The following is a 22,694-nucleotide window of genomic DNA, read 5'->3' as shown; positions in this document are numbered from 1 at the left end:
GCGGGGGTGCCGCGGCCTGGCCCTGCCCACCGCCGGGGGCTGCCCCTCCCGCCCTCGGAACTTTCTGTTACCGTTATTTTAGTTTTGTTAGGGGTGTCCGGCGGGTCTGTCCCACCGTGCCCCCCGTAAAGCCCCGCGGGGCCGCAGCAGCAGTGCCTGGTAGAGCCCGCGCTTCCAGCTCCCGTGTTGGCAGCCCTGAGGAAATTAAATGATGAATTGCAGCGCCTGGGTGCTTCCAGCCTAAGTTCTGACAAGTAGGAAATTCCCTTCCTGCTGTGAAGAGCGGCAGGGAACATAGGATATGCTCGTGTAAACGTATTCTGGTGCAAACGCTGCGAGCGCGGGTGCTGTGGGGCTCCCGGGCATTGGGAGAACGGAGGGTGCTGCTGTGCCAGACCCGGTGCTGCTCTCGGCACCGGTACCGTGCTCTTGCCCAAGCATCACCGCGTCTTTCCCTTCGAAAGAAGCCTGTGAGCCAACTGGGTATCAGTCCGCATTCGGTCAGCTCAACCCTGCAAAAGAGCGCAGCGCGGTGAGTTATTTTAGTGTATTTCGTGGCTTGGGCAGCCCCGAGGAGAAGTGTGGTGGTGGAGCTGCAGGATTTTGTTGGGAGTTTAATAGTCAGCGTTGTGCAGTTCAGATTTGGGGTTTTTATTTACTGATACAGCAGCGTGGTGTGAAGCCAAGACCTCTTTTTTTTCTGTTCTGGAAGATGCTCGTGGGGTTTGCTGGGTAGCAGCAGTGTTACTGTGACCATCCTCACAAATTTTCCTGTAGCAACTGCAGTTGAAAAATCTTCAGAGATTAGGTTCGTTGGAGTTTGGCAAAATCAGGTTTTGTGGTGTTTGTTATTAGTTTGAGGATAGCAGCATGCAAACTGTTTGGATGATTCACCTCAACGGCTTGTTGAGAGCTAACAGTCAGGTAAGTCACAGCCACTCCTTGGTTAGAAGAGTAAGAGGAAAAAAGGTGCTGGCCTTAACACTCAGTGCAGCTTTTGGGTCAAGGGTGCAAGGAGAAAAAACCGTTCACTGATGTGTTTTAGTGTTAAGGGGGAGTATCACCTTCTAGTTTATGCTAAATAGTTGATGCCAGACAGGTGTAGTTGGTTTTAACAGATCAAGGAAGAGTCACAGCCAATGATGGATATTTAAAAGTTTATTTGCCTCTAATTTAGTCTCATAAAAACACTCTAGTCTATTTGGTTTTAGTATTCAGATAGTACAGACTTCTGATATTATCATCAAGAGTGATATTAGAGAAGCAGTACAAACCAATCTACTTCAGCTTGTAACCAAGCACAGGTGGAACTAAAACCACCCACACTTGTAAAAACTAATTAGCCTGCTTTCTTAGGCTTTATAGTTAAAATACAATACTCAGTAAAAGGTTATATTCACCAACCCATATAAATAAAATCTAACATGGTAAAATAGGAACAGCTGAATGTGCAAGAGTCAAAGTAAAAATAGGTAGATAGGTATTTTGCTAATTAGAACAATCACAAGTTAACTGCAGCTATGTTGTAATTGTCTCTTATAGGTGTGAGTTTTCACTTCCAGTTAAAGTTCATCACTTTCGTACAGTCCAGACTGCTCAGCCAAACGCTGAAACTCTCCTTCTGGTGAGAAAGCTTGTTTCACATCCAGTCCTCTTCCATTAAGTGCCAAATACTTGCTAAAAGTTGGTCGAACCCGTAACTGCTTGGGGGCTGGAACTGGCTTGTTTGCATGTGCTGCAAGAGAGAAAAAACCCTCTTTCAGTGTCTTCCCAGACTGTGGAAAGAGCCATGGTAGAGCAACCCAGTTGCTTTTTATCTGCAACATAAACCAGGAGCCCCTTAGGAAGAATTTAACAGACAAGCCCATGTCTCAGACACCAGAGATTTATGGAAAGGACTATATTCACCTTCTGTCTTGGTATCAGTCAAGCTGTAGTCTTTAAACAGCGCAGATAGCAGATGCATACAATATGCAAAGGACACATCACATAAAGTCTTGGCACTAAACAAATACGAGTTTTTCCTAAGATAGTTACTTTCTGTCTGGTTTCAGTATCTTGGGAAAGAAATCCTGCCAGCAGTCCAAGCTTTATTAGGTTAATGGCAGTGTTAGGTCTGCGGTTGGATTCTATGATCTCAAAGGTCTTTTCCAAGCTAAATGATTCTATGATTTAATCTTGGGGGTCTGTTCTGCATACAAGTGCCAGTGGCGGTTTCAGTTGTTGTTGTGGCACTGTGATGTGGTACTTACTTGCAACCTCCAGCCTGGCATGGCACGTGGCCACACCTGCTCCGTTGACAGCAGATACGGTATACCATCCAGCATCTTTCTTATTTGCATTATGAATCAGGAGGCAAATCCTTCCAGTATTGTCATGTAACAAGCTGAAAAATGAAGATGTTTATGTGTAAGTACTTGGATGGGGAAGGAAAGAAGACACTGAAATCAGTTGGTTTACATGCTGAGGAGCTGAGAAAGCCCTAGAACAATTCTTGCAGGCCACTGCAAACTATTTATACATCAACACTGCATTTGTGTTACGAGCCACCAGTGATTCACAGCATGATACCATTCAGGTGGTATCAAGGCCTTTCTGTAGCCCCACAGCATGAGTATGTTGCATATTTAAATCCTAAAACCACGCTTCTCCATGGGCTTTGTAACTGCTGCTAGAATTCAGAGCGGCATCTGGTCACAGTTTTCTCTCTGCGCCCTCAAAACAAGACTCTGAGCATCATGCCTGTCCAGCACATGGGCCTGTTCACCACGTGTCATAAATGAGGGGCAGATCTAGCTTTCCAGCTTGCTGCTTTTAGAAACCAGCCAATTCGAATTTGACTTAACAAATACTGGTTATTGTTTTCGAACACACCAATGGCCAATTCATTAGTAGGATACCTTATTCGGTCTGTATTATATTGTACCATTTCGTTGTTTCTTTTCCAGTAAATCCGGGGTGTTGGGATAGCAGAGATCTGGCATTCGAGTCTGGCTGTGTCTCCTTCAAAAACCTTTTTGCTTTGTGGCTTGAAGATGAAAGTTGGAGGCGTGTGATGTTCTTTTGCTAAATTAAAGAGGAAAGATAAGAAGTTACTGTAAGTATTGAACGCTAATATTAGGCTTGTGTTTTTAAGATTTCAGAATGCTAAGTTCAGGAGGTCACATGTTCCTTACTGCAACTCCTTAGCCTACAGGCAGTTCCCATGAGCATAAGGGTGTAGGAGACACAGTCTGCTTTAGAAGGAGAGTCAATCAACATCAATTCTATGAGTAATTCCCAAATTCTGACATCCCGCTACATCTAAATATCCCACTACAAGTGCTTTGAAGAAATATTGCATCCCAAATGTATGTATTAAAATAGTCTTGGAAAAAGTAAGGTGTTTGTTATAGTTTGAGCCTGAATATCTGGAGATCTAACTCTGCTTCTTAGTTGTTTTATGTCCCAAACACGCAGAGGAAAGCATTAGATTACCTGGGCGGACATGGAAAATTGCAGTAATTATTAGTGCTCTCAGTCTTACCAATTACTTCCACTTTTACTGCGAAAGACGCTTCTCCTGCACGGTTGACAGCCACACATTCGTATGTCCCTGCATCAGATGATTTGACCGCTTCAAAAATAAATGAGTGGAATCCCTTTTCTGACACTATCATTTTATGGAACTGGTCTTGATGAACCATCCTTCCATTCTGATACCACATCACATCTGGAGTCGGCAACCCACTAACCTGTGCAGGAGAGGAAGGCGGTGAAGAGTTAAACAGCTTTAAGATAATAAAAGCCCTTCAATGCTATAGGGAGTTTGATGCCAATAGATGATCAAATCATGATCCTACTGCAAAATTTTACAGTCTTGCCTGGTTTTGAATATTAATATGCTGCACAGAGGGGAAGGCTCATGAAGTGCCGTGGAGAGATGAGCTTTAGCTACAAGACAGTAGATGCTGTTTCTGCAAACCCCTGTTGTTCCCATCCTGTGAGGTAGTTTGGATTAGGCCAAAGATACTCATTGTGGATTCATGGAGGGGGGGGAACTCAGCATTTTAATCCCACAGCTAGCACTGTCAGCAGTGCGGACATCCATGCTGTTTTGATAATGTATGTAAATAAACTGTCCTGCAGACATGCTCCAGGTTGTCCATGACATTCAGAAGTTAAGCAATTTGCAGCAAAATGGCTAAAGGTCATGCCAAAGTCTGGCAAGAGTTTACTTAAGAAAAATGGATTGGAAGTGATAAGGAAAAACCAAGCCAAACCACAATTGGCAAACAGTCTTTGCAGTAAAGTTGCATGTGTGGAAGACCTAGGTTCTTTCTTAACCTAGGTTTGGAATAATTGCAGTGCAGCTTCAGGCCATTCTGGCGTTTTGTTTGTAATTGGGGCATTTCCTTGCCAGATTGTCTGCTCCAGCAAGGGCACAGTTACCTCAGAAAAGACTCATCAAAGCCAGGCTAGTCCTAAACAGGTCTTGCTGGACACGTGTCCAGCATGTGTCCACTGAAGTCTGTGGAGTCCCAGTGCAAAGCACAAGGTCACCTCCCTAAATGCCTTCTTTCAGCGGGGTCTTAATATTCATTCTTCCCAATGAGGTCTAGAAGGTCTTCTGTGGTGGTCTATATTTACTGCTATTTAGCTTTAACCATATTCTTAGGCAGCTAATTCCACTTACATTTTCTAAGGGAAAATGCTGAAACATTTACCCATCCCCTATTTCTAGTTTACATTGCCTAGAAAGACCCTGCACTACCTGCCGTTAGTGCTCTGGCTTATTGAAGTGCAAAGACACTGCAGCTCAGAGACCTGTCTTTATAGCACACACCCCACAGAGCTAATGGGACTGAAAGTGAAAGGCTGGTATTATTACTTTGAAGTCGAGCCTGCAGAATCGTCCCTCCTCAATAATTACGTCTTCAGGCACTTGTGTAAAACGTGGCTGAAAAAACTTTTCCTGGATTGAGTCATGTCCACGTTCATCTCCTCTGGAGGATGGTCTGCTCCTAAAAAGTGGACAGAAATAGTTAATTGTGTAAAAGTTAACCATAGCACGAATGACATTGAAGCACCAATTGCAGCTAGAGTCCCTCAACCCTACAGTTCTGGTTTGTTTTTCAGCTGTGAGGCACAAGTTTTGATCGACCACTTGTCTTGCTCGAGTTGTTCGATTCAACATAGAATCATAACATATGAAACCTTCATCTTTGGCCTAATATCCAAAAAGAATTTACAAGAGCAATGTAGGCTGGATTTCATCACATTATGCTTCATCATTTACATTATCAGACCTTGCTTTGACTAGATATGTATCTTCTAGAATACGAAGCATATTTGCCCTAGGTACATGGAGTCTTTAAACCATTAGTATTATGCTTAGAATTGACTGGATTGAGATCATAGGCATCATCAACCATCCACAAATGGTGGCATTTTAGTTGAAAGGGGTTGAATTAATTTAGTAATTACTACTTTAGAAAAAGTGATAAGTAGTGAAGTAAAACTAACATTGTCTAGAATCATTTGAAATAAGGTCTTGACGAGCAGCACAGCACAGATTTATGCATTACCTTACGTGTGTTGTAGGAACTTGCAGCCTGATGTTTTCTGCATTCTGGTGCTTGGAAAGAGGAAGAGGAGAGGTTAGTTAACTTAGAAAGTTTTATCTATAAACTGAATGAGAAGCCAATTTAAGTTAGTATACTGACTGCTGTTTAAAAGCAAACTCAATACTTCAGAAGTCGTTGGGACAAGAGGTAAAAGAACTTGCATCAGGAGCTAATGCTCTCTGCTTTCACCCTAGGATTTGCCATGACAGTAACAAGTACTATTATTAATAGAATGGGACAACTTCTAATCACTCTGCACAGGTGGTAGGTGCAGCAGTTTTCTTTGGCACACAAGGCTTTTGGCCAGCCAATAACCTTTGTTAGAGGGGAATAGTACTACTGGCAGTATCTAAAATGTGAGCTAAGTACGGAGTGTCCTTCCCTATAGCAGGAATAGAAGTGGAATCGCTGGCAAGAACACTGTATTGTGCCCACTTAAATATGGTACCAATAGCAATGAACACACGCTGAGCTGGAAAATATTTTTCTTTCTAGATCACAGCACCAACTAAGCTTGCTGACAACTCCACAATCACATGAGTATATCTGCTAAAGTACCCAGGATTGACTCCTGCTAGGAACTTGGATGTTTGGAAAATACAAGCAAAGTTTATTACTAGTGACGCATTTTAGCAATGGAGTCAGATAGAAGAAACACTGCATGGAAATTTCTGGGGTCTTTGAATTGAGCCATCACCATGCTTGGTTCTGTGCTCTGTAGCCCGGTCCTGTGGAATATTAAGCCTGGGTTTAAACTTCAAGCACAGAAGCAGTCTTCAGTTCAGGGGGAGCATCACGTGAATGAGGGTTTTGCTGGACTGAGCTCAATGCTGCGTCCAAAGGCAATTGCTCCTATCTGCTCATTTACACAAGATCTGTACAATTATTACTTGCCTTGTGAAATGATGCTGTGGTGATGAAGTTGCTGATGATAATTCTAATGCTTTATTATGTGGACTGACTGTGTAGTTAAGTTCCTGAGCAATCAGAAGGCTGAATGAATCAGTGACTACAATATTTAAAAATAAGACTGAACAATGGAAATAAGATCTTCCAAACATAAGCCAATCTCTCCTTCCAATGCTCCTTTTTATGCAGCATTTCACACATCTTGAAAAGTTGTCAGTCATTGTGTTTTGACTGAATGCTTCCTTGTTCTCTGTAAAAGATGAGGTTTCCCTTGCTCTCTGAAATCCATAATGTTCCCTTCTTGCCTGCTGTTGTCAGGTGATTGTTGGGGAGAAATAGCTCAAATTCTATATTCCTCCCTTGCTGTGATCTTAAGTGTCTCTTTCATTGAAGAGTTTTGCTAACTGCGCTTTGAAAGGTGTATGCCAGCCTGCTGCCTCTCTGCGTGCATGCAGCAGCAGGGATGTTTTCTTCAGCTGCACAGGTAGCCAGTGCCACATCACAGACATTTCCACTAACTTTGATCAAAGAAGTGCCAAAGAGAGCTTTTAACTGGCCTGAATAAGCAATGAATGATGCAAGTCTCCAACTAAAATGCTTTTGAAAATGCCAGTAGTAATAGATTCTTCTCTATCAGCATGTGGGCTGCTAAAATAACTGCTTCGCCTTCTCTTAATGATTGCAGGGCCCTGGAAGGGCTAAAACCCTACCGATACCCCCCCCCCCCCCCCCCCCCATGGCCCTGAACTCTTGTAGTCAATGTCACTTATTCCAAACAGTGACAGGTGTAAATCTTACTGCCCTGGCCAAGTCTGAACTCGGGCTGTTAGAGAGTGGGTACCTGTATCTCCGCTGTGCTGCTCCCTGCCTGTCACAGGCAGGGTGTAACGTGCTGTGCAGCAGCTGTTGTAATTCCTCCCTGGAGAGGTCATTCCTACAGATCAGGCCCAGCAAGGGGATGGTGCTTAAATTCCCCGCCTCTGCCACCATCCCCCCCAAAAAAACCCCAAATCCCTACTATACAGGGCTCTGCCAGTGAGAGCTGTCCCCTTCCCTTCCCTCTCCTGCACTGGTACCAAGAAAAGCCCAACTCTCTGCCCTATTCAGGTACAAGCAGGTCGCAGCACAGTCACCAGGAAATCATAGTTCTGGAGACAGGTCCCCATTTACCTGTGCATTCTGCATGTTGTCTTCACTTTGTGCTTCCAACACAGATGCAGCATTTACTGGTCCGAGCAGCCTGCGAGCCATTCTTTCTTCATAAGTTAATCGCTTAAAGCAGAGTGGAGAGGAATTCTAGTCAGAAGTCCATTTACTATTTCAGATCAGCTTGTAAGAGCACATTAATATGCCACAAATTCAGGGTGTTGTCAATGAAAGCAGCGGCTGAATAGAAACACCACGTCTGTTCCAGAGGGTTTGCAGTCCGTGATGCCTACTGAAGTCAGCCTCAATATATACAGCGCTGAAATGCATAAAAGATTAAACTGCCTGTTCATCAAAGCCTCTCTAATGCCATCTGTGGCCTTCCACTCCTCCTCTTTCCCCACTGGGATTATTTATGGGTAGCTGATGGCATTATCTCAGAAGCCAGAGTGAGTCCCAGGGTACCTTTCTGTTAGCACTGGGAAAACTTCCCAAGTCATTCAGCTGTGGATTTACTTCAGGAGCTGGAGGCATGATGGATGCTAGCGTCCCCTACTCCCAAAAAAGCAAGAGCCGCACCAGAAGCGGATACAGCCAGAGAAGAGCACCAGTACCCCTGAAAGCACAAGGGAAGCTTATGCCAGCACAACAGCTGCCTTACGAAATGTTGTGTGCTGTCCGGAGAGGAGGCAAGAATGCGTTTCAGTCATATAACAGTAAGTTCCTACAATATGGATGCAGCACACAGGGATAAATATGAGCAGAGCTAAATGCAAGTGCTGTCAGTTGGGTTACTTCAGAAGAGATTGAGTATGTTAGTCTCCCGAGCACCAGAACACCTGACACTTCCCTTCCCACAAAGTTTACCTTGGGTTTGGATTTTGTGAAGCGAGGACAAGCTCTGACTGAATTTCTGCTGTGTACATGACACGTATGTGTCTACTCCTGGGTAGATAAGGGTTTGGGGAAGCTTGTGGGACTTTTCTTTAGAAGAGAGCAGGAGAGACCTTTTGCAAAACCTGTGAGAGCTTAATATCCCTGAGGTCGTTACAGCTGTATCAAGTGTGGCTGAGATTGGCCAGTTGGTTCAGACGTTGGAGGACAAGGGGAGGAGGACACAGAGTGGCAATTGCATAAGCCTTATTTTTAGCCTGGCTTCCTATGGGAAGAAAAGCTGGCTTGCAATGGCAAGCTTTCTCACAGCAGATAGGACATTCCTGTTAGGGACACATTAAGTCAGATTTGACCTAATATATTTTTTTCCTTCAATATTTAAAATTACATCTATATGACGCAAACCTGTTCCCAATGATGGTAATGGAAAAACTCCTTTCTACTTCAGGGGAAAGAAGATGGAAACTATAAACACTGGGCTTTTACCAGTCTGCCTCCAGCCAGCAGGAAGGTTCCCACATTAGAGACCTGCTCGCTTTAGCTTGCTGTAATGTGCTTCCCTACCGGTAAGCAAATTTTTCTCCCAGATTTGGATTTCTTGGTAAAGGGGATTGCATTTTGTCCCTTTGCAGAATAAATAAGTAGGTACTGAGACTAAGAGACCTTCTTATAGGAGACAGACTTTATGATAAAAGCTCATGTAATTTCTTTGATTTGTTGTTATTCATATAAAAAGAAATCAAAGAGGTTTACCGCATGTGGCGATGGACTCTAGAATGAGCTTTCAAATATTGGTACTTCTCCAAGTTTCTAAAGATTTGGGGTGGTTTATTAACCCCAACATTGAAAGCCAGGGTGAAATTGTGTCTGGAGAACTGAGGGATTCTCCCTGGGTTTCTAGCTGTCTGTGGATGTGATGTTCAGCAGGATCCCCAGCAGAGAGTTCAAGTTTGTGCCACGGCTCTAAACATGTACCTTACTCCCTAACCTAGCCTTACTAATTTGATTGCACAAATTCAAAGACAGCTTGAATGGTGTGTGCTGACCAAGAACGTAGGATAAGAGGGAAAGGCAATAGCAGCTCAAAGCCATCTGGCTGCATCAGATGGCTTTCAGAAGTCAACGCATCCCTTAGTGAAGTTACAGGAGATGCAGACATTCAGTTGCCACAGTAGATGCCTACAGACAGGCTTACAGCAACCATCTCTCTTGCCACACATTCAGGCCAGCTTTCATCATGCACTAACCATGTGCTGCTCCTTTACTGGGAAGGGTCATCTCAGGGCTGAGCTGAACCTGGCCCACCAGAACAGCTATTTGCATTCCAATAGCAAAACTAATGGTGAAGAGGGTGTTGGGAAACAAAGAGGTTGGATGTAAATCTTCCAGAACTGTACCTTTTACACCAGCCCTGAGCCATGATTAAAAATGGAGTTGCTGTTGGAAGAGATAGTTTTTTACATTTCTAATAGAAAAATTCAGCCACCTCACACTGACAGAATATTCTGGTTATAAAAGGCTCAAAGAACTCTTGCTGGGATCTGCTGAGGTTCCAAGTAAAGGTGTTTGGGCAGTGTTGCTCCTGCATTTCCTTCTGCTTTCAGCTCAGTTTGGAGGCTTGAGCCTCTGGGGCACTAGAGCTAGTCTCTGCATCCCTGCTTGCACTATCGAGAGTCAGAGTAAACTGGTTCTTTAATCAGCAGATTTCCCTTACCTGGTTGCCATTCTGGAGAAGGTTGTCTTTGCATCGGAGTTTCTTTTCCAAGTCCTGAATGAGGGCCTCTTTTGTTCCTCGAATTTCTTGGTCTGAGGTCTTCTGCATAAAGTTGATGCTAGCTTGTTTGTTATACATTGGTTGTGAGTAACTACTCATGCAGGAAGAGAAAACAAAGTTATTCCTGTAGGCTTGCTTGACTGTTTGCTACAGCTTCATAGAATACACACAAAAATGTGAACTTTCTACCTAGAGACTGTGGTTCAAATGAACCCATAAAGCATTTGGGAGATAGCTAGGCTAGGTGATGTAACTGAGTATCAAAAACTTAAGGGGAAGCATCATGGTCTAGCCAAATCATTGAGTGTCCTCCCACAACACTCACAGCAGTTTGCTGTGGGTCGCTGTTCAGCATCCCTGCAGCCTGCAGTGGCCCCTGCCCTGAATCAGGTGTCTGCAGTAAGGCTAGCAGTGTTTTGAGGGAGCCAAGCCACTAACTCCACTGAGCAATGTGAGTCTGTCCAGGAGCAAGTTCTCCCTCAAAAACTGCACTCCTCTACAATTTCATTGTTAAAAAGGCCCTGGGTGGCTGCAAATCGACAGCAAGGTCACAAACTAGTTGATTAGGTATGAACAAATAGCTTATTAGTTGTCCTCTTCTTCTTGGCCCCAGAAAGTTACCTCATATAGCATTTCTGTCCAGATGTTCAGTAGCCAAGCTTACCCCACGCTGGGCTGGGTCTTTAGGAGCCCTTGATGCAACCCCCTACATAGCCTGATCCTGTAATCCATAGTCAAGAGAGAAAATCAAGTTTTGGAGTCAGACAGTAGACTTGACTCTGAAAGGTGCTAGGAAAAGAGGAGCATCCCTCAAAATGAGTTGCAAAGGTCTACTAGAGATCACAGCACTCTGTGCTGAAAGGATCTAACCCCGTTCGTTACACCCAGCAGTGCCTCATATGCTGCAGTTGTGATCAGCAATTATTTCTATTCAAAATTATCTTCCTCCTGTCGCTTGGGAATTTGTTCTGCTGATTACAATAGGGTAGAAGGGTTATAATTCTGGTATGTATTCCCAGCACTGCTTGGACTTAATAACTTGCCCAAGTTATAACTTAAAAACTTTAATAATTTGCCTAACAGTTTATTATGTCTCATGTTCCCATTTACCCAATTGCAGGACGATTAGGAAAATAATTCCTCAACTCAGAGGATCTTGCATTTAAGAGCAGCTTATATGAAAGACATAGTAAGGCACCAAATCCCCTTGCAATGAAAACAAACAACCCCACACTACGTACACAAAACCCAGCGGTTACTCCAGATGTGTACCTAACCCTCCCCACTCCTGCAGTACTTTTAAGAAACACCTCTCAGTGCCCCAGCTAGCCCACTCCGTCTTACCTTTCCACTTCCCACAGTGCTGTCATTCAAAAAAAACCCAGAAACGTTCAGATTTCCTGAGTGCAAACTGACTCTTAAACCTGAATTTATATCCAAGCCAGCAGGATCCCCCTGCCCCTATCACCTTTCTAATATCCTCGGTTGAGTGTTCATTGCATATTCTACACTGACTTTCCCCAGGACCTCCAGCTAATATTGGCAGGGATACAAGTTGGTGAGAAGGCAAGACCCAGCTCCCTTTGAGATCTCACTGACCTTGGGAGATATTTGGATTGCAGCCCAAAGGCAAAATGATATAATACATATTCAGGAAAGAATTTAGTCTTTGGTCTGAAGGGGTAAAATTTTCAAGTGGCTGCCTTTCTGTTAGCACGTATGATTAATGAAAACAGTATTGTACGTGAGCGTAGAGTCCCATCATGATGTGGAACCTGAAAATACTGCTGAGACTTGCTAGGAATCTTAAAGTTGTTTATATGTGGGAAATACTACTGCCTTCCCTCCTGCCTCCCCATTCATAAGCCATGTTTGTTAAGAGAAATTCATTTGAGATGGATGTCCATCTTCTGTTCTGAATACCCTTAAATAAGAGATTTCCATCAAATCCAACTAAACTGTTCAAACTGACTCCAGAAAACCTGCACAGCAGCCCGTGACATGACTTCTGTGCAATTTAATTCCTGGTAGATACCCGTCTCTCCCACACGGACACCAAGGGCAAGCGCTCAGCCTCCTAACCCGATTCATGCAGAGCTGTGCCTCGAACATCAGAAGTCAATGGGAGTTGTGCCATTGGCTTCGGCCGAGCTGGCGTTTCACCGGGCAGTTGGATTTGGGATGGTCAGTGCACGGCAGAGGCCAGGCCAGAGGAAAGCAAGGGGAGGTTAGAAGCCTGTGTATACTTACTGAGGTTCCATAGGAGAAGGAGTTTGGCTGTTATAGTCGGGCTGCGAGGGTAGCACTGAGCACAGGAATGCTGCGGGGGGTTGGTTAGGCATGGATGTAAGCCGTTGCCCGGATGATGAGCTAGCAGGAGACTGCGCAGATGCAGGTGTGATGGGATATGTGGATTCCTTAGGGGCACTACAGGAAGGCGAGGAGAGCGTGATTGAAGAGCTCAGCGATGACGAGGAGGAGAATTTCTGCCCACTTGGGTTACGAGGCTGTATTAGGATGGAGGACTGTTTGATTTGTCTGCTTGGCTCGGTAGAGGCTGCGGGTCCCGGAGGCTGCTGTTGCCCTTGACACACATTCTTAGACTGGATAAAGTGTTTTGGACGTTCGTAGTTAAACATGGTTGGTTGGCACATAGAGGAAACAGATGGGAAATTAGGGACACTCATAGGAGAGGTTTCACAGCTGTCCTGGGTTTTTGTTGGTGATAATTGGCTTTGGATAGGTGGCTGGTAAAAACTAGGTGGTAGGCCACGAAAGCTTTCTTGGCTGGGCTCCTGGATAGAACGGAACCCTTGCCTTGCAGAATAGAGGCTTTCTTGGTGTGGATTTTCCCTTAGGGAAGACAATACAGATAAAATAAATTGTACGTCACCGTTTGAATCACAAACATACTGTGTTGTGAGCAGTCACTAGCAATCCAAAGAGTATGAAGTTCAGGCAACTGACAATTAAAGCTTGAGCTTAAAATAAAGAGATTTAGGATTGATTAAAACTATTCCAGAACTGTGCGAACATTTCGGATTACAGTAACAAGTCACGCACTCAGGTGCAGTGTTCACCACAGCTGTCTTATGTGCAAGAGCCTAGTAAATTCTAAAAGAAATAGCAGTTGGTTTATTGAGGTGACCCACCACCTGCCTAAATCTGCAGATAACCATAGATACTACTGCTAAGCAAGGTAATTTGCCACATATCGTCTTAAGATCCCTGGATCTTGCAGGTTTGTGCCCTGCCAAAATACTAAGCATACTATTACTCGGAGAATTGGCTATTTGTGCCGAGAAATTCCTTACACCATAAGGAAGCATGAAACAGGTTCCACTTTCTTTTAAGCCTAAAACTAAACCTTTGAAACCAAGTATCCCGATTTCTTCTCTAATGCTTTTTGAATTCAGAGCTTTTTATATCTGAGTGAGACTTGGGATTGGAATGCCAAGGCCTGTGCTTCTCCGTTTGAAGTGATTTCCCAAGATTTGCTGTTAGGGCTAACAATTGCCTGAATGACATAGCTGCAGGATAAAGTAGGGCAAGCCAAGCTGCTCAGAGGTCCTGCATTTATTCTGCAGGTCCTTGATATCTAAACGTGGGCTTTCCATCAGCTTACAAAAGAGGAAAGTTTAATTCGAGCAAACTGAGCAAGTTTGTTAAAACAACTTCAGCTCACAGATAAATAAATAAATAACCCCCCAAAATAAATGTAAAGCTACTAATAAAAAATGAGAATATAAATCCACACAGTTACATGTGCTGGAAAAAATTGTAATCTTGCCCCACTGAGATCAGCTGTTTCGCTGCTATATATACACAGTATATTGTATTCCTCTTGTCGGAGAGCCCGAAGAAGGGCTCCACCAGGTCATAAATTCCCGTGGGGGGAGATCAGCTGAAGACATCGCTGTCTTTTTAAATATTCAAAGCTTTCATTTCTTAAAGGTAATTATCAATATTAGTTGTATATTAACTGTGTGTAAACAGAGGTTTTCTAGTAGAAATTCCCTTTCCCCTTGTCATGCTCTCAGAATTTGAAGCTGGCTCAAATTTTTGGAGCACGTCCACACTATGTTCTCACTCACTGGTGCAGAAAACTCATCAAATCTTGGTTTTATACCGTTTTTACATCACTGCCTGTGTACAGATTCATCCATTTTGCCTACAGGCTGTGTAGAGAAACCAGCATTTACTTCGTTTTCTAGAATACTGCACTTAAACAAGATACGATGCACAGATTCACTTCTCCCAGCAAGGGGTAAGTTATGTTTTCCTCAAATCATTCCATCTTGATTTGGGTGAAAAAAATTAAAATAAATCCAAAGAGACTTTTGACCTTACAAAACGAAAACAGTAAGTAATACTAGAGACACTTTGCTTTTTAAAAAAAACATTTTTTTTTCCCTTTGTGCCTCCCACGTTACCTTTCACACCACCGCACCTTGAAGGTACGTTTTCATCTCAGCGTTACCCGGCGCATCGCAGTTTCTCCCTAACCAGCTTCGCAGTAAAAAGTGACGTGGAACAAAAACCAAACGCAGCACCTTACCTACAGCCTAGAAGTTGTCACCTGGGCTTTAACCAGTATTTTGGGAAGGGGCCGTCATTCACTGACGCGGACTGTCATAGCAGCCCTCCGCGTAGCGTTATAAGACCAGAGGCTTTAATGCGCTGCCAGCAGCTGACACCGCGGGCCCTGCCTGTCCCCCTGCCCGCACCGCTGTCAGAATAAGAGTCTCCGCCCGCCCCGGCCTCGCGGGGACACTGCATTTAAGGGCCGGGGCCTGGGTTTTGGGCAGGTGCCCGCGGTCGGCAAATCACCCGCGTGGGCAGCGGCCCGACCTGCCTGCGCGGCGGCCCGGCCCCGCCGCTGGGCCGGCCCTCGGGAGGAGCTGACCCCGCCGGCAGCCGGGCCCGGGCCCTGCGGGCTGGGGAGCGGCCGCGGCCGCGCTCCCGGAGCCCCGTGGTTTCCCCGAGCCGCTGCTCCGGCCCCCGCCTGCGGGCAGGCTGCCGAGGGGAGCGGTGCGCAGGGAGCCGCCGGCTCCGGCTCCCCCCGCCCCGCGGTGAAGCGGCAGTCGCTCGCCTCCCCGGCTGCCGGGTACGTCCCCGTGGTCAGCGGGAGGAGGAGAGGAATTGAAGAAGTCGGCAGCTTTTGAACAGAGAAGCAGGTTTTTTTCGCCCGTAACAGCCGTCAGGGAGCCGCGAGGAAGGACTGCTGCAATATGCTTAAGCGTCCCTAAATCCCGCCTCGTTATCTCAATGAATCACAGAATCACTAAGGTTGGAAAAGACCTGTAAGATCACCAAGTCCAAAATTCCTTGTTTAATTCCCTTACTAATTGGCTGTAGCTAATTGCCTCCGGAGTGATAACACTCCGTTACTGCTTTTAAGGCTGTGTACAGACAACCCAACAGGCAACAGACACTTGAGAAACAGCGTAAATGATGTTTCAGTCACTCCCCAGCAGCACGCCCGAGCGAGCCCTCCGTCGGTACCGGGGCCGCCGTCCCCCGGTGCTACCCGCACCTTCGCTCTAGCACGGAGCTTGACTCGTGGATGTGTCTGAAGGGTCATAAACGGAATAGCACAAAATACACTTGATGGTAAAATGTTATTTGATGGTATTTTGCTGTTTGTGTGTATTATTGCAGATATTTGCTTGGATTCAAAGATGCAACTGTGGTGTTTGCACCAGAACAGCATCAGATCCTGCCGGCAGATTAGGTGATTTGTATCCCTTTAATCCAAGGTTTCAATGCTTAATTACATCTTAAATTAACATTATAGTGTTTTAAGTATCTTAATTATGCTTCGGCAACTCTTGCCTAACATACACGCTATTGTTTAAAAAACCCCAACCCCGCAAGTACCGCAGCTCGGCTGTGTGGGGTCTTTCAGTTGCCTCTTCTCTCTCCTCACTGTACGGGTGAGTCTTTCAGCACAGCGACCTTCAAGAGTTAATCCACATTTAGTGTTTGTATTTAAACATCAGCCCAGCCTTTGTGAACTAAATCTACACAGCAGGTGTTAATTGAGTGCTAATTTATTTAAATTCCTCGTGATGAAAGTGATTAAGGGAGGAAGTGTGTCCCTAGTTGTTGGAGAGGTTGTTTGCTTTTTAAGGAAAAAAAGAAAATCTGTAGTTTGCGCAGAGAGAATGGAGTACTTAAAAAAAGGTAACTGTAGCATGATCGTTTGCCCTGTAAGAAGCTGTGAGCATGTTAAAGGTTAGACTCTGTGCTCAGACAGGCTCCCTGGCTTCCCATCCACCTCAATGAGGGTGCAGTATGCTTATTTCAGAACCTAAGTTGGCTGAAAGGCATCAATTTAAGGACAGCTTTATGTGCTGAAAAGGCTGCACACAGCTAGGATGACTTGTGTGAAAGAGGAGGAACAGAAAAACGCGAGATCCAGAAGGCAGGAAAAAAAATTGAAAGAACTAGAAGCTGAACTGATAAAGGCAGAGGAATAAATCTCGTAGCCTGTGCTAGGGTAACTTAATAGCACTCTGACCAGCACTGTGAGACCAGCTTTTCTGTACTGCTTCAGTTCACTTTCTATGAATGGTGACACGTTGCATCTGATCGGGTTCTCCTAGTTGCTTGACTCGTATAGCAACAAATGGCTAGGAAAAAAGTTAAGAATCTTTTGCTTATTCATTAAGGAATCTTAAAAGCTACCTAAAAGACCTGGCAGTATACTTAGTGCCTGAAGCCTCTTCTTTTGCTTGGGTTAAGTTTCTTTAATAAAGTTAATAATCAGTATAGATTTTGTTCTGCTTCTTTAAGGCTGTTGAGAAGGACACTGTAGGCTGCAGATATAAAGGGCTCAGAAAGGAGGAGCTGGTAGTGGCAGTCTTCTAGAATTGCATTTTCTAGCTTTTGTAGAGTGGCTGTTGCTAAGCAATAATTTGGAGAAGTATGAGTACAAGGACTTCATTTGTTTTATAGTTATTCCCAGTAGTAGCTTTGTTCTGTCATCGCTGTCTTTGTCAGTATCTCTTTTTGGTTTTGGTAATACAGTTGCAACCACATATGCTACATGAGAGCTACGTGGCTAAATCTGTCTAACAAGACAGTTATTGTACAGCTAGTCATTAGAGATGATTGCTTAGTTTGAGCTAACAGCAACATTTCCAATGTTGAGTCCCGTTCATAATGATGTTTCAAAGCACATGGCAATAAGACTGTGGGCTTTAAAGATATTTAAATGTTCATAGATGGGTGTATCTAGAAATTTTAATAGTTTTCTCTCTGTATCTTGAGACGTGTAAATGCCTTTCAAAATCTGGTTCAGCATTGCCATCAATCAAAAGCACTCTGCAGCTCTATACACTAGTTAATGTTTTACATAACCCAAATTTTTAAAAGCTATTACATAGCTGATTTTGGTGGTATGTTATATCCCTTCGTGCAGGACATCAGGTATTGCATTTCAAAATAACCAGAACTTTAAAAATAAAACCACAACCACAGCTCACTGGTACTGCTGCAAGCAATAAACTTTACAAGTAGTCATCCTAAGCAGCAGTATCATCTAAAAAGCCTCCCCACTTGTTGCTTGTTAGAAATGCCAAAATACAGGCTTCCTGCTGCTTTTGAGAAATCTGGAGAGAGGCTGGAAAACCAGTCCTGTTCTAAAAGGACAGCTGGTAAATGTCTCCTACTGCCCCCTTCCTTCTAAGAGGTAATTACGCCAGAGATTTTATAAAAGGCTTTCATTTTTGCTCGGCAGACAATTAACAGTGTGCCCTTGTTTAAAACAATCATCAGGTAAAGATTACAAGCAATGCAATGTTGGTCTGCATTAGATATTCCCAAGCAAACAGCCTTATCTCTAGGTACTTGGCCCTGGGGTAGTTGAGCATGAGTTGACTTGAATACGGTGCTGCATTCGTGTGCTTGGCTTATGATGTTTGAAGATGACAGCCCATGCGCAGCTTCATCCCGGGCTGCAAGCAAGCCCTCTGCAACGTTGTGCTGCTGCAGTCTCCTAAAGTCCGTACAAGTTAGCTTCAGCCAGGGTTTTGATTCTGCAGTGGGGTCTACTTAGGGTCCCAGCTGATTTCCCTGGAGCAAGCCCGTATTTCATGGAGGGGCTTGGAGCTAAACTGAGAGCCTCCTCTTAGTGATCTGCAGGTTATTGAAGCAAACCCATTTTAACTCAGTGATGTAGTAAAAAAAATCCTGCACACGGAGAAATCTATATTGAAATATGATCTCTCCTGTACTGAATTTGGAGGAGGATGTTCAGAATTGTTAAAATAACTGGTTTACTTAAAGTGGCTGAGTACATCCAAAAATAATCTATAACGCAGCAAATGCTTTCTGTCATGGACAGCCATTTACACACGATGTAACAGTATCGCTGCAATGCCACGGTGGCATTCAGCTGAGAGAGGAGACACACGTCTGCCTCGTAGCTCTCCCCTTCACAAACAGGACTGAGGAAACTCCTCTCTAGTGCTGAGCTTGGCCCTTTTAACTGTCACCATTTGAGGTCTTCATTATGCCTATAAACACTCGAGAAACACTACAAAAATCTGGGATGGAATTGCTAAGATGTGCGTTCTAACTTGTTTTTGTTTCTCTGGAACGATTAAACAGAGTAACTAATAATGCAATAAGTACAAAGCTACTTGAGGGCTGCATTTGGAGCAGAAATTGGATCGAGTCTTGTTTTAAGAGGGAACACTTTATTATTGGGGGAAAATCTCCATCCACCTCCTGGGTGAGGAGTGTCCCTACCGTGGTGTGGGACAGTTTTCATTCTACCCAGTGGGTCAGTGGTTCAGTACTTTTCTCCACAGGGCACTTTGCAGGTACAATCTGCATCATGCTTACAGGACCTCGAGTTCTGTTGCTGTCTTATGGAATGGGAAACAGAAACATGAGGTGATGCCACTTGGCCAAGGTTACAGAGGAAGGTGGCGGCAACAGAATTGTGCCTTGAAATTTCCCAGGTACTATGATCTTTGCTTCATGCACTGCTGTGAAGCCAAAGGTTTTTGGAGGCTAATTATTTGGGGTGATGCTTTTAAAGTTACTTATAGATAGGCACTTCTGAAAATGCGATTAGGCACTTACCTGAGCTGTTAGATAGTTACATATTTTGTTGAATTGAGCCTGGTGTTACATGTTCCCATTGTTATTTAGGCAACAGCTCAGGTCACTGCATGTGCACGTTTCCTTGTTAGGGTATGGGGCACGGGAGCTTTGCAGTTGTATTACCAGGGTCGCTAGAAAGTTCATCCTTTAAGTATTGCGTAAAACTAACCCAGGGATGTGATTTTTCTCTTTGTCTTACCGCAGAGGTGAAGTCTGAGGCGAATTCTCATAAGCTCCATGAAAATCTTCGGCTTCGCTCTTGGAGTTCATCTGGCCAAAGTTTGTGGCTTCTGCTCGTCTGCGCAGCCCTGGGGTCTCTGTGCCGTAGGACGGCAGGCCAGCCGCACCTCGGTCCTTGGCTCCCGTTTGGCTGTTCCTAGGGAAGGTGGGTTTCTTCACAGTGACTTGCACAGCTGGCCTGTGGGCAGCACCCGCAAAGCTTTCCAGCTCTTTTGTTCCTGGAAGTAGAATTGTCCACAAGTCAGGTAGAAAGCAGTCGTGGTTCACCAGTACAGCATACTGTGGTAACAGGAAGGGAAACTGGTAAGTCTGTGCAGGTGGATGAGAGTTCAACCTGCCTGGGGTCTGCAGACCAAAATCTGCAGAGCTGCATTAGCCAAACCTGACTTCTCGCCAGGGCTGTTGAGCTTTGGTTTACATGCAAGGTGCTGTTCTGTTTGGAGATGGCTTTCAGCACAAGCCAGACGAGTCATGTGTTACAATAAACAAGGTATAGATACAGTCAATGTGTTGGGCTAAGCTGGGATCCCTGAAGGGATGAAGCTCAGGGATGAGACTCCTTTGTGAGAGAAAACATCTCCACCTTGTCATCCTTGACCCAGGAGAAGGAGAGGCCAAAAGCAGAAATGCAGAACAACGTGCATCCAGCTTTGAGAAGTACCCAAGCAGACTGCGTTTTTGGGGAGTTTCTCTTCTCTTGAGCCTGCAAAAGTGTTTGGGTCTGGCTTCTGCTTGGCAAATATCTGTGAATCTGCCCGATGCTCAGCAGCAGCAAATTCTCTAGTGCTTAGTCGCTCAGCTCAGAGATCCATGTGCTTACCTGGGGAAACAGAGAGACGTGCACTGGATGCTGCAGATCCAAATTCATTTTCAGCAACACATTTAAATATTCCAGAGTCTTCTGGAAAAGCTTCTGTAATAACCAGGGTGCAGACTTCCTCTGAAATGACAAATTCAGGCATGCTGTTTACCGTAAAACCCAAATGTTAACTTGTAGGACTGCCAGTTAGTGATGGGGCTTGGCAGCAATAAAGTGCAAAAAATGATGTAAAGGGCATAGGAAGTCAAGGGGTTTGGAAGGAGCAAAGGTGAAGGAAGGATCTGTCTTTCTGTGACTTTAAAGAAACAAGGCACAATTTTTTTGCTAAATTCTGTCTTCTCTTGCACAAGTTTAAACCGCAGAAAAGATCACAGGTCAGAATGGTTGATATATTTTCCCTTAACATATAGGGTACTCTTCCGTGACTGAATGTAAAAGGGACGATACCTTTTTCATTGTGTTGTGAAATAAATTGAGGCTTTTCAGGTGCTTGTGTTAAAACCAAGAACTTGAAAGCTCTTAGCCTGCTGCTGAACGCTGTCTTCTGGCTCCCCTTTGAATGTTACTGTTTTATCTTGGATGAGGTGGGAAAAACTAAGCTTGGGGTAATTAGCAGATAAGATGTGTAACAAAAAATGCACCGTGTACTTACCGGGAACAACTGACGAGCAAGCCTCTGCTCAAAATAAGAAAGAAAAAAATTAAATGGTTATAATGCCAGAATGCAAGAAAGCCCTTCAGCCCTAACCTCCTTTCCCACCTCAGCTGTCACCCCAGTTACAAAAGGGACCATTTCCCTTTCTGTCCATCAACAGAAATACCATCCGGACAGGGGAAGTGCAGGTTTGGCTGGAACCTGATGGTACAAATGCCTCTCCGCTGAGGTGACATAGAAAGAGCTCCACTGACTTTGGAATTAGTTGCTGTGAATTTGGCCCGCTGGAGCTATGACCTCATGCCTGGGAGTGTGACAAATGGTTTAAAATGTGCTTATATCACAAATTTTTTTCCTGAGTTCATCAGTAGTTATAATATACGGTGACAATGCCTCTGTGGCTCAGTAGTACTTTCATTAATAACTAACAGCATGGCAACCTTCTCTCATGGTGCCTGATCTGCTCACGTGTTGCCAGAGGAAGCACAGGCTCTGTACAGCAGTCTGTGACTTCAGGTCATTTGATACTGGTAAACTTAACTCTGGCTCTATGAACATGTACGATCTCCTAATTTTTATAGCAGTTCTTGTTCCTGTCTTGTCACTGTCCCAATAAAATTACTGTACATCAAACAGACGTAGTAATACCTACTTTTTCGTAGTATTCGGAAATCAGCAGAATCTATTATCTGATCATATTCTCTGTACCAGTGAACCTGTAAGGTGGGTGTAGCGCGAATGCGACATTCAAATACCACTAATTGACCCTTCGTAGCTTTTATGTTTTGTAGACCCTGGAGGAGGAAAAATTGGTGTTAAATGGCTGACATAAGTATTTCCCCATTGAAGCAATTATTACGGAATGCTACACCCTTCAGTGAAGATGATGATACCATGCTCATATTTTTATTTTACTTACAATAATTGATTTAATTCTAAATGCATTTGCAGTAGGTTGTGAGTGGAGGTTTTTTCACCTGTGGACCAGTGCTCATTAAAAGGCTTTAGCTTGCTTATGCATTTAAATAAAGATACAAATGCAGGAAAAACATCTATTCCAGGGGATACAACATAATAAGGGAGGTTACTATGAGAGGTTTCCACTTCAGCTTCCTTTGTAGGAAATAAATGAGGTGAATTCATGTAAGTGGTTCTGTCTGTCTGGATTGTTTACCAATTAAGATGTTAGTTTGATAGAATCACTGATGAAGCATGCTGGCTTTTTTGAATTGTAAATGAACCAACGTTGCAGCCTCGAAATATCTTCTGATGGAGCAAGAGAACTTAAAATCTTATGCCAGTAGTTGCAGAACAAGCTATGTCATTCAGACAACCTGTGCTCTTTACCTTTGTAAACACAGGTGTGCTTCCGTAGGCAGACCCAGTCAGGCTCGCCGAGGGACTCTGCATCTATATAGCAAAGAAAAGTGATTTTTATAGCTTGAATTTCTCATGTGCAGAAACCTAGCTGTGTTGCTGGCACTTTACTTTGAAACAGAAGAAGATGTCAATGTGTTTTATCTGTTGTTTATG

General features: G+C 44.2%; 1 protein-coding gene across 2 annotated transcripts; it reads right to left on the bottom strand.

Annotated features, from left to right (window-relative positions):
* Positions 1 to 1,143: 1,143 nt before the first annotated feature.
* On the bottom strand, positions 1,144 to 15,028 carry MYOT (myotilin). 2 transcript variants are annotated; one of them, XM_009812105.2, is made up of 10 exons: positions 14,888 to 15,028; positions 12,580 to 13,182; positions 10,270 to 10,420; positions 7,686 to 7,787; positions 5,568 to 5,617; positions 4,871 to 5,003; positions 3,527 to 3,734; positions 2,901 to 3,066; positions 2,253 to 2,386; positions 1,144 to 1,735 (listed from the first exon to the last, which is right to left on the bottom strand). In XM_009812105.2, the coding sequence occupies exons 2-10, from the start codon at positions 13,014 to 13,016 to the stop codon at positions 1,563 to 1,565; spliced, it is 1,554 nt and encodes a 517-aa protein (XP_009810407.1). In that variant the 5' UTR covers positions 13,017 to 13,182; positions 14,888 to 15,028; the 3' UTR covers positions 1,144 to 1,562. The 2 variants fall into 2 exon arrangements, with proteins under 2 accessions (XP_009810407.1, XP_059681196.1); XM_059825213.1 differs by lacking the exon at positions 12,580 to 13,182 and having other exon boundaries at positions 14,888 to 15,026.
* Between the last annotated feature and the right edge of the window lie 7,666 nt (positions 15,029 to 22,694).

Source organism: Gavia stellata, chromosome 16, assembly GCF_030936135.1.
Source record: "Gavia stellata isolate bGavSte3 chromosome 16, bGavSte3.hap2, whole genome shotgun sequence".
Taxonomy (NCBI): domain Eukaryota; kingdom Metazoa; phylum Chordata; class Aves; order Gaviiformes; family Gaviidae; genus Gavia; species Gavia stellata.
The sequence above is the reverse complement of the archived record's forward strand: the minus strand, read 5'-3'. Positions and strand labels throughout refer to the sequence as shown.

Coding starts and splice junctions, on each gene's coding strand:
- MYOT (XM_009812105.2), bottom strand. CDS start 13,016: ATGAGTGTCCCTAATTTCCCATCTGTTTCCTCTATGTGCCAACCAACC. Junction 10,421..12,579: donor CCTTCTCCTATGGAACCTCA/GTAAGTATACAC, acceptor CTGCATGAGTAG/TTACTCACAACCAATGTATA. Junction 3,067..3,526: donor AGTAAAAGTGGAAGTAATTG/GTAAGACTGAGA, acceptor TCTTTAATTTAG/CAAAAGAACATCACACGCCT.